Here is a 12,375-nt window from a genome sequence, read left to right as displayed (position 1 = left end):
TGTTTGTCTGTGTAAGTGTTTTGTGTTTGTATCTGATTGCGTTTCTGCATAAAGTTCACATGGCATGGGATTAAAGTGACTGTAAACTGTATGTGTTTTAATCAGAATACTAGAAGCACGTGGTGCAACTGCAGATCATTTTAAATTTAGTTATGACGTGGGTGGATACTGTGTGTGACACTGCATACCAGGGTAGAGGGTGTTTATACTGCTGTCACACTCCCACTCATTCAGTCAGGAAGAGAGTGGTCTGATAGCGAGAGAAAGGTTGACAATTCACTTCAAAATTTCTCTTGTCGTCCTCAGGCCATCTTGTCAATATGCAGCGTTCAGCACCTGTGGACCCCACAAAGATGGGTATTGGAAGGGCCATTGCTGTCCTCACCTCTGGAGGAGATGCACAGGGTGAGGAAGTGTGTATTTGTGTGTACAGGCATTTATGGAGACTAACTCTGTGGATGTGGATACAGAAAAAAAGTTTTGCTGAAATTTTGCTGATTCCTTTAAACAGTTTTGAGGTCCAACTTTAAACAGTTGTCACAGCTTTTTTTAAACTTCTTTAAGTTCTCACATACTGAATCTAACAAACAAGTGCTTTAAAATATAACCTCTCATTTTATTTCTCACTTCATACAACAAAACACTTAATATGCCATTGTTCTTGTAGTTAATAGATGATTTGTTCATTAAGTTTCTTTGTACTACTAAAACTTTGGGGTCGGTATGTTTTTACTTTTTTTTTTTTTTATAAATTCTCTTATGCTACCAAGGCTTGATCGAAAAACAGTAATATTGTGAAATGTTATTACAATTTAAAATAATTGTTATCTATTTTAATATATATTTTAAAATTAAATTTATTTCTGTGATGAAAGCTGAATTTTCAGCAGCCATTACTTCAGCCTTCAGTGTCACATGACCCTTCAAATATTATTCTAATATGCTCATATTTGGTGCTCAGAAAACATTTCTTATTATTATCACAGTATTTTTTGATGAAAATAAAATTCAAAAGCAGCATTTGTTTAAAATAGAATTTTTGTAACATTATAAATGTCTTTACTGTTACTTTTGAAAAATTGAATGCGTCCCCACTGAATTAAAATATTAATTTCTTTAAGAAAAAAACTTACAGACCCCAAACTTTTGAACATTAGTGTAGATGTTTTTGGGTAGTTAAGCATAACATACCCATTACCTTTATTATTAGTATATTCAAAATACATCAAGATTTTAGGTTAAAATCTTTATGAATGCATAAAGGAAAGTATTTATTTTACCTTCAGCTATAGCATCAGTTAGGTTTTAAAATGAAAATCTTTTAGCATTTTTCAGCATCTTGTCATTCAAAACCTATGTATTTTTCTTCAGTGGAACACTAAAGGAGATGTTTATACTGTCGAGCTCCAATAAAACACTATAAAATTCCACATGAAAATGTTTATGGTACAAACCTTGTTCATGCTTCTGTGCATTCAAAATGTGTGCAATTTGTTCTCCTCCTTTTTGTCGTTGCGTAAATTTTGGCCATATAAATCACAATCCCTTTGTTATATGGGAAAAGAGCAGCAAGGACATTCTGCTAAACATCTCTTGTGTTTCATGAACTACAGGAAAAGCGGTTTGGAATGACATGAGAGTGAGCAAATGATGACATCATTTCCAGTTTTGGGAAAACTATACCTTCATGTAGGAAGGTTTTGCAACTGCAAAATCAAGAGTGATATGCAGTTTCCTATTTTACATTAAAATGCAAGGTATAAAGTCAAATGTGTGCGGTATTGAATTTGGGCATAACTTGATAGATGATAATTTAAAGTGGTTGTGTTGGATCCTTGATTACCTGATTGAACTATCACCTCCTCATTTACTATAGCAGCCTTGTTGAATGAGCAACAGGAATCATATATCAGAGAGGTCATAAAAGGTTCTAAAGCTTTCACACTGACCTTTTATCCAACCTTTAGCAGTAGGAAAAAGAACAGACCTTTAACCTTATCTGGTACCAGCTGGAGAATAAGTCAAATAACTGTGTAATGTCAACTAGTCCTAGAAGAACCTTAACTATGGTTGTCCCATCCTTCCCTCTCCCTCTCACTCAATTCCTCCCCATGATCTCTCTCTCTATCTTGGGGGTGTTATATTTAGCTGGTGACCTTTTGGGAAATGTGGTTGCTTTGGAGAGCTGGGCAATGAAGCTTGCCTGTTGTCCTCTCTGGTTCAATCTTAAATGAAACTTGAGCCACTTAGATTGCCCTTTTCAATAGGACCTAACCACCATGTGTGTTTGTGTGACCAGATGACAAGATAACAGGTTTGAAATAAAACCAAAAGCAGTTTCCTATCACACACTTTCCAGTTAATTAGTGGTTAGGTGGATATGTTTCACGAACCGTCACCAAAACTTAATTAAATGTAATGCTTATGACAAATTAAAAAAAACCTTAGACCTTTACTTCTGTATATCAATGTCTAGCAAGTCAAAATACTATAAAATATGTGCAATAATTATGACTCACTAATTATTATATCTCAGGCATGAATGCTGCTGTCCGAGCCACAGTGAGAGTCGGGATCTACACTGGTGCGAAAGTCTATTTTGTGCATGAGGTTTGTACATCTAAACACACACACATAAGAAATAAAGAATTAAAAGTGAAAGATTGGCATTCTCTGCACACAAAAATTGAGAATTTGTAATTCTAATTCACTGTTATTCACTTATGCAGGAGAAATTCACTTTCTAATTCACTCAGCTCTTGCTCAATTCTAAATCCACTTAATCTTTTTAAAGTCTATGCATTATGTAACGTGTGTGTGTATTAAATTATGCATCCTCCAATCTCTGTGTGCGTCTAGGGTTATCAGGGCCTAGTCGATGGAGGCGATAACATTCGACAAGCAACATGGGAGAGCGTGTCAATGATGCTGCAGCTGGTAATCTGATAATATTTTCACTGTAATATTTTGGTAATCATATCATGTGTGTTTTCTATCAACTGTTTAGAATCCAAACTAATGATCTGTGAATTAATCACTATTTATCTAATTGGTCAAATGGGTTTCCAAAAAGGTCTGAAATAGTTTGCGACTTAGTTTGATTCATTCAAGTTGTGTTCTGTAGCTCAAACAGTACAGCATGGCGCTAGTAATGCCAAGGTCATGGGGTCCATCTTATTTTTCAACATGGAAGTAAAGGTGCAACTTCCAGTTCATTAGCCGTTATAGGTAAATAACTAGAAGAATAACAAAGTGCAGTAAATGGTAAAACTATTTGTGGTACAAACCAGTAGACAATACATTGAAATAATATGGTAAAAAATACCAGTTCGCAATATCAAGCAGCATAACAAGCTGTTTTGTAGAGCTAAAAATAACTGCACATTCAATTCAATTTACAAATGGCTACTCCCGCTCTTATGTTAAAAATAAGGTGGATATCTTCAATGCAATATATGTTGCTTTGGATAAAAGTGTAACTGTAAATGTAAATTCAAACAGTTCATTTTCACAGTTCACATTTTCCCACACTGTAACGGATACTTTATAAGACAGAAAATAAAAACAGCGCTGGATGAGGTGATATTTACCTACAGTCCATTGTATGACACAAAACTCGCAAATCTTTTCTATCGATACGTGTGTCAGCAATGAAGCTGCTCTTTATTGTGAACAAGCAGCACACTTTATACTATCCATATATCCAAAACAGTATCAAAAAAAGAGTATTAAAATATGAGGACGCTTTTTGATGGGGTCCTGTACCCCAGTACTTATGAAATGCTACAAACGCTCTTTCCTTCAACACACATATATGCTCATTGCATTTACTCTTGTCTTGTGCACACATCAACACAATCAAACTATAACTAAAACTAAAGGATGAGTGCATCAAGTTATTTTTGTATGTGTGTAAGAGATCATATTGCATGGTAGGTTATAACCACAGTGGTCTAGCACAAAATGCCAGAGTTCACCCAGAGATTTCTGCTTTTGAGACTTAGGGTAATATTATACACACACTAATGCCCACACTACACATTACCATGTGAGTAATGACATGAGCCACAGACAAATGACATCATGATAATGCTGATTGGCTGATGGCACCACAAGATCGCAGACAGTTACGAACCCTTGGTATCAAGCCAAACCTTAACACCTTGGCACCCTGCATTTTATGTAGTCAATATCCATTCACTGCATTTTAGCATATTCCTCTGCCAACATCTCAAGTCGTAACGTGTTAAATATTTGGCATTTTTGCTGAAGTGTCTGTATTTCTGATTATTTATCTTTGTCTGTTTTGTCAGGGGGGAACAGTCATTGGCAGTGCCCGCTGTCAGGACTTCCGCAGTAAGGAGGGTAGAGCTAAAGCAGCATGCAACCTGGTGAAGTTGGGCATCACTAATTTGTGTGTGATTGGTGGAGATGGCAGCCTGACAGGTGCCAACGAGTTCCGCAATGAGTGGAGTGAACTGCTTCAAATCTTGCTGAAAGCAGGTAAGACTACACCATCTGGTAATCTGTTATATCAGGTGTTTTCAAACTGTTTTATATCATTCGTTCGTTTGTTCGTTTGTTTGTTCGTTCATTCATCAAGGACATAACACAATTTGTTTATTTCAAATAAATGCCGTTCTCTTGAACTTTCTATTCATCAAATATTCCTGAAAAAAATGTATCACAGTTTACACAAAAAATATTAGGCAGCACTTTTCAACACTGATAATAATAAGAAATGTTTCATTCAAAATCAGCATATTACAATGATTTCTTAAAGGATTAGTCCACTTTTAAATTAAAATTTCCTGATAATTTACTCACCCCCATGTCATCTAAGATGTCCATGTCCTTCTTTCTTCAGTCGAAAAGAAATGAAGATTTTTGAGAAAAACATTCCAGGATTTTTCTCCATATAGTGGACTTCAGTGGTCTCCAAACAGTTGAAGGTAAAAATGACAGTTTCAGTGCAGCTTCAAAGGGCTTTAAACGATACCAGATGAGGAATAAGGGTCTCATCTAGAGAAACGATCGGCCTATTCAACTTACAGAAAAAACGGAACTGGCACCGCGTTCGTTCCGTAAGTTGAATAGGGAAAGTGTAGGACATTCAGCGTAAACTTTTTGAAGAATACGGAAGTGCGGTTTTGGCGGAACCACTTGAAGGCGATCATTTGTTTATATAAAGCGCATACATTTACATTTTGTTTTTCGAAAATGACCGATCGTTTCACTAGATAAGACCCTTATTCCTCGTCTGGTATCGTTTAAAGCCCTTTGAAGCTGCACTGAAACTGTCATTTTGACCTTCAACCGTTTAGAGACCATTGAAGTCCACTATATAAAGAAAAATCCTGGAATGTTTTTATCAAAAACCTTCATTTCTTTTCGACTGAAGAAAGAAAGACATAAATATCTTGGATGACATGGGGGTGAGTAAATTATCATGAAATTTTAATTGGAAAGTGAACTAATCCTTTAAGGATCATGTGACACTGAAGACTGGAATAATGGCTGAAAACATTCAGCTTTGCCATCACAGGAATCAATTACATATTAAAATGTATTCAAATAGAAAACAGTTCATTTAAATTGTAATAATATTTCACAATATTGCAGTTTTTACTGTATTTTACTGTGTTTTTACAGTTTTTACTGTATCGCATAAATGCTGCCTTAGTGAGCATAAGAGACTTCTTTCAAAAACATTAAACAATCTTACAGACTGCAAACATTTGAAACAGTAGTGTATATGGTCATCTTTGAGAACATGTTTTGGCTTTGTAAATATATTAAATATGTATGTAACTTTTTACAGAAAGTAAATTACACTATAACTTTTTTATAAATAAGGAGACTGATGAGAAGATTCAATGTGTCAGTTATTAGAAAGATTTTAGAGAGAACCACACGTCTGTCTGTTTGTGCTCATAGGCAAGATCACAGCAGAGGAGGCTAAACGTTCATCTCATCTGAACATCGTTGGGATGGTTGGATCCATAGACAATGATTTCTGTGGCACAGACATGACCATTGGCACAGATTCAGCTCTGCACAGAATCATGGAAGTAGTGGATGCCATCACAACAACAGCTCAGAGGTACATGCAAACACATGTGTGTGTACATATGGTACTACACAGTTGCATTCTGAGCCTGACAACACATTGGTTTGTTTGTCCTTATCTTCCATTTGCAGTCATCAAAGAGCCTTTATTCTGGAAGTGATGGGGAGGCATTGTGGGTATGTTGCATGATATGTCATTCTGTTGTTACATGTTCCCATATTATTTGTTCTAAAATAACTGGGCATATATAATATATAATATAATTAACATATTTTTATGTTTTATTTTATTTCAATTATCTATTTTGTTTCAAGTATCGAATATTTAGCCAAACAAAAATAGTTTTAGCTATAATGAAAATAGTTTTAGCTATTATGCAGTATAATGCAGTGTTTCTTTTATGTTCTTCCTCTAACCAAGAGTGTATGTATATGTTTATGTGTAAATATAGGTATTTGGCATTAGTCACTGCCCTGTCCTGTGGTGCTGACTGGGTTTTTATCCCTGAGATGCCTCCAGATGAAGGATGGGAGGACCACCTGTGCAGGAGACTTACTTATGTAACATCTATAAACATTATAACTGCCTTACTTAACATCATAGTCAACATCATAATCATTAATTGCGATTGTCTTAATTGTGCAGCACAGAAGCATTGGCCATCGTTTGAATATCATCATTGTGGCAGAAGGCGCTTTGGATCGCCACGGCAAACCCATAACCTGTGACATTATCAAGAACGTAAGTCGCACACTGCCTCATAAAATATGATCATAGTGATTTTTTTATCAGCTGGTACTTGACATGACTAATTCCTTGTGCATGTTTGTGTTTGTTTAGCTGGTTGCTAAGAAGCTCGGCTTTGACACACGTGCCACTATTCTGGGTCATGTGCAGAGAGGAGGAACACCTTCAGCCTTTGACAGAATCTTGGTATGAACAGAATTCAGATTGCATTTTTTTGTTTATTTGATCCATATGTAACATGCATTTCTTGCTTGTTCTCAGGGCAGTAGGATGGGGGTGGAGGCTGTGATGGCATTGCTAGAAGCCACTCCTGACACCCCTGCATGTGTGGTCAGTCTGTCTGGAAACATGGCTGTTCGACTGCCCCTCATGGAGTGTGTGCAAGTGGTAAGCAGCCATAGACACGTCCTGACTTCCTGGCTGCATAGTTATTTTATGTTTGATGTGTTTCGATGTGGTAGTCCAAATCAAATACAAATAACTGCTGTTGTCCCATCAGATATTAAAGGGTTAGTTCACCCAAAAATGAAATTTCTGTCATTAAGTCATTAAGAGGAGACTGTCAGGGTACTGAAGAAATTGTTGAATAAAGTTGTTATTTTTGTTTTGTCTTTGCACACAAAAAGTATTCTCTTCGCTTCATAACATTAAGGCTGAACCACTGTAGTCACATGGACTGTTTAAACGATGTCATTACTACGTTTCTGGACCTTGAATGATGGTAATTACGTTGCTTTCTGTGGGGGGTTAAAAAACCCTCTTGGATTTCATCAAAAATATCTTAATTTGTGTTCCGAAGATGAACGAAGGCCTTACAGGTTTGGAACGACATGAGGGTGAGTAATTAATGACAGAAATTTAATTTTTGGGTGAACTAATCCTTTAAAGTATTTATATAAACTACAGTCTGAGTTTGGAGTCGGCCATTTTTAATGTTTTTGAAAGAAGCCTCTTATGCAGAGCAAGGCTACATTTATTTGTTTAAAAATACAGTAAAAACAGTAATATTGTGAAATGTTTTTGCAATTTAAAATAACTGTTCTCTATTTTAGTATATTTTATAATGTAATTTTAAAATATACTAAAATAGAGAACAGTTATTTAGTAATAGTCTTTAGTGTCACATCTTTCATTACGATTCCTGATTCTTCAGAAATCATTCTAATATGCTGATTTGGTGCTCAAGAAACATTTATTAATATTTTCTGTTAAGTTGTGCTGTTTAATATTCTTGTGGAAATCATTATAACTTTTTTCAGGATTCTTTGATAAATAGAAAGTTGAAAAGAACAGCATTTATTTAAAATAGAACATTTTGACACAATATAAAATTATTTACAGTGTCTTTTAAATCTAATTTAATGAATCTTTGCTAAATAAAAGTATTAATTTATTAAAAACAAGAATCTTACTGACCCTAAACTTTTGAATGGTAGTGTAATTGGTAACACTTTACAATAAGGTTCATTAGTTAACATTAGTTAACTACATTAGTTAACATGAACTAATAATGAACTGCACTTACACAGCATTTATTAATCTTTGTTAATGTTAATTACAACATTTACTAATAAATTATTAAAATCTGGTTAACATTAGTTAATGCACTGTGAACTAACATGAACAAACAATGAACAACTGTATTTTCATTAACTTACGTTAACGAAGATTAGTAAATACAGTAACAAATGTATTGCTCATGGTTATTTCATGTTAGTTACTACATTAACTAATGTTTAACTAACGAACCTTATTGTAAAGTGTTACCGTGTAATTTTATATAATATTTAATATATTATTTAATATTTTATTTATTTTATTTTATGGATCAATTTGATGCAGATGTTTGGTTTGTTCATTTGTACCTCCATTAAGCAATTTAATTTGTAATACTTCTTGTTCTCTTTTTTTTTTTTAGACAAAAGAAGTGACCAAAGCTATGGCAGAGGGCAGGTTTGAGGAAGCTGTTAAGCTCAGGGGAAAGTGAGTTCTTTATCCTTGTTTTACTTTCTTTCTTTCTTTTTGCTAACTAAACTTGTGACTGATTTGCTGTTTCTCTTCTGCAGGAGTTTTGAAAACAATTGGAACACATATAAACTTTTGGCCCATGTGACCGCCCCAGACGTGAAGGTGCGTAACAAGATATAAATCATTTAATCATTCAGTTTATTCTGTTTGTTAGCCTTTACTCCAGATATGTATGAATTTCTCTTCTATATATTTATTTATTTTGATGTTATCATCTTCCTCTTTCAATCTTTCCTTCTTTAGAGTAATATAAACATAGCTATACTGAACGTGGGAGCTCCGTGTGCAGGAATGAATTCAGCAGTTCGTTCAGCAGTCAGAATCGGTATCATTCAAGGACACAACATGCTAGCTGTACATGACGGCTTCGATGGACTTGCACACGGAACTGTAAAGTATTTAACATACATGAGGAATCCATGAGCCCATATGAAGAAATGCCTTCTCTTTAATTTAAACTCTTATCTCCCACAGATTGAACCAGTAGATTGGGGCTATGTGGGAGGCTGGACAGGCAAAGGCGGTTCTATTTTAGGAACCAAGAGGTATACTGCATACTTTGATCAAATAAATGCAGCCTTGGTGAACAAAAGACACTTATTAAAAAAAATAAAAAAAATAAATAAATCTTACTTGCCCCAAACTTGTGTATGTAGTGTGTGCGACAGCATTTAGTTGTTATTTTTGTATCTCTTTCTTTCTCCCTCTCTCCCTGGAGGTCACTGCCGGCTAGTATGATTGAAGACATCAGTCTGAATATAGCCAAGTTTAACATTCATGCCCTGGTTATCATCGGAGGTTTTGAGGTGAGAAAATCTCAAATACTACTGCCAAATGAAATAAAATATTTGAAATCCTTTTATTTGTCCACCTCACCTTGCCATTTCCTTCTTACACACTCTCTCTCTCGCTTGTTTAGGCCTTTGTTGGAGGTTTGGAATTAGTGACTGCCAGAGAAAAATATGAGGAGTTGTGTATTCCCCTGGTTGTTATTCCAGCTACTGTGTCTAATAACGTTCCTGGATCAGACTTCAGCATCGGTGCTGATACTGCGCTAAATACTATAACGACTGTAAGAAACCACACACTATAAAATTGTAATATACAATTCACAGACATATCCCCAACTATATGTTTAATCATCTGTTTTGTGTCTTTTAAGACATGCGATAGGATAAAGCAATCCGCCGCTGGAACAAAGCGCAGAGTTTTCATCATTGAAACAATGGGGGGATTCTGCGGATATCTGGCAACCATGGCAGGACTGGCCGCGGGGGCTGATGCTGCTTATATCTATGAAGATCCATTTGGCATTCACGACCTGGAGGTGAGGAATGTTTGGTTGGGTTGATGCTTGATTAGATGGATATATGTCATTTTGTTTGTTTTTAACTTAAATTTTTGGTTGGGAAATAGACAAATGTGGAGCACTTATTGGAAAAGATGAAGACCACAGTGAAAAGAGGCCTCATCCTCAGGTTGGTCATTTTGTCACACAATCTGTTACTGAATCGTTTCGCTCTTTCTTTCTCATTCAGTCAACTTCTGCAGTAATCTAGACAAATTACTCCAGTCTTATGTGATTCTTGTGCCAGCACTCTAATAAAATCACTGTTTTCCCTCAGGAATGAGAAATGTAATGCAAACTACACTACAGATTTTCTCTTCAGCTTGTACTCAGAAGAGGGCAAAGGAGTTTTTGACTGCCGTAAGAATGTGCTTGGGCACATGCAGCAGGTCTGTGTGTACAATATTGATAGTATTCTGTGTTTTTGGCCTGTGTTTTTGAACATTATTGCTGAGCTGGAATTTCCCTTGTTATCGTCTCTGGGCTAAATAACATGGTATTTTCAGGGTGGAACGCCTACGCCGTTTGACAGGAACTTTGGCACAAAGATGGGTGCTAAAGCAGTGTTGTGGTTGACTGATAAACTGAAGGAGTGTTACAGACATGGTGAGTGAACAATAATTTAAATGACTGAGAAATAGGTTTGAATTGTGTTTAAATTTACAGCACTTTCCATGAATGGGTTACAAAATAGTGACTGAAGTTTTACACACACACACACACACACACACACACACACACACACGGTTACATACTACTACTAATTATTTAAATTATATAACGATTTAAATGATAAATAATATTTAAATCAATAAATAATAAGAATAATTACACTTAACATTTTACTGCAATAAACTGAATATCAGTATACTTTAATGCTTGGTTGATTTTATCTTAGATATTAGTGTATGTAATATATCTAATAATTTTCACAATCTTGAGATTATCTAATGCATAAAAAAGCAATGAAACACCAAAATGTACTGTATTCACTGAAAGTGCCTTACATAAAACCTGACTGTAACTGTGTGTGAATAATGTTCTCTTTCTGTCTTTCCATAAACATCTTTCACTCTTGTATGAGCAGGCCGTATCTTTGCTAACACACCGGATTCTGCCTGTGTTCTGGGAATGAGGAAGAGAGCCATGATCTTCCAGCCTCTCTCTGATCTCAAAGAGGACACTGACTTTGAGTAAGTTATACCTGTTTCATTTTACCGTCGTTTCAGTGCATCGTACACATTGTCATTCACTGATTGAATTCCACCTGTTTCTGTTCCAGACATCGTATACCGAAGACGCAGTGGTGGCTGAAGCTTAGGCCCATTCTCAAGATTCTGGCCAAATACAAGATCAATTTGGACACCTCAGAAACAGCTACGATGGAGCATGTTATTAAGAAGAGAGGAGCAGTCTAGACACACACTGAATTACAATGGGATGAAAAAAAGATTTTAGTATAAAAGAATAATCAGCTGATCACCCTAATGTTCTTCCAAAACCACGTGAACACAAAAGGAAATACGGGTTACATGAGTGACTAAATAATAACAGAATTTACATTTTTGGGTGAACTAAGTACAAAACCCACAAAGTTTCACTCTCAGCTGTATTTTTACCATTTCACCACTAGATTTCTCAATTTTGGATCATATCTGGCCAAAATTGCACTATTGTTTCAAAATAAATTAATCTGCCAGACTAAATGAAACCTGTAGATTTAATTTTAGATGCATTCACTGAACACAGAAAAGTAATATTTGAACAGTCACATTAATATCAATAACATTGCCAGAGAAATCCAATTTATGACATTGCATATTTTGTTGATTTATTTTTTTCTGAAAGGCCAATATATGATTCAGCTTCATTTTATAAATTGTGAGACATTAAGTGCCCAATTTTTCTTGTGTGTGTCCCCCACCCCGCCAAAAATCTGTACAATATATAAATATCATAATTAAAATTGTTAAAAAGGTACTCTAATCCTACCACCCAATATTTTCCAAACCCTTCCATCCTGAATAGAGATGTCTAATCCAATGTATTTTCATCACATTTATGTGGTGGCAAAATAAAGATGCCTGTTTAAAACTGTGTTGTAGTTGTTGTAGCATAATTTTCAGATTACGAACAAATGTGAGATTCAAATACTTCAGGAGTTACTCAACATGTCCAATGG

At 35.3% G+C, this 12,375-nt stretch overlaps 1 protein-coding gene across 1 annotated transcript; it reads left to right on the top strand.

Annotated features, from left to right (window-relative positions):
* Window positions 1-208: 208 nt before the first annotated feature.
* Window positions 209-12,290, top strand: pfkmb (phosphofructokinase, muscle b). Its single transcript, XM_051897771.1, has 22 exons — window positions 209-405; window positions 2,537-2,610; window positions 2,860-2,937; window positions 4,314-4,503; window positions 5,938-6,103; window positions 6,202-6,246; window positions 6,522-6,630; window positions 6,716-6,811; window positions 6,911-7,003; window positions 7,079-7,204; window positions 8,736-8,800; window positions 8,884-8,947; window positions 9,089-9,235; window positions 9,320-9,390; window positions 9,564-9,651; window positions 9,765-9,917; window positions 10,008-10,172; window positions 10,262-10,323; window positions 10,471-10,582; window positions 10,700-10,799; window positions 11,281-11,386; window positions 11,476-12,290. The coding sequence occupies exons 1-22, from the start codon at window positions 321-323 to the stop codon at window positions 11,609-11,611; spliced, it is 2,331 nt and encodes a 776-aa protein (XP_051753731.1). The 5' UTR covers window positions 209-320; the 3' UTR covers window positions 11,612-12,290.
* The last annotated feature ends 85 nt before the right edge of the window (window positions 12,291-12,375 follow it).

Source organism: Ctenopharyngodon idella, chromosome 6 (assembly GCF_019924925.1).
Source record: "Ctenopharyngodon idella isolate HZGC_01 chromosome 6, HZGC01, whole genome shotgun sequence".
Classification (NCBI taxonomy): domain Eukaryota; kingdom Metazoa; phylum Chordata; class Actinopteri; order Cypriniformes; family Xenocyprididae; genus Ctenopharyngodon; species Ctenopharyngodon idella.
The sequence above is the reverse complement of the archived record's forward strand: the minus strand, read 5'-3'. Positions and strand labels throughout refer to the sequence as shown.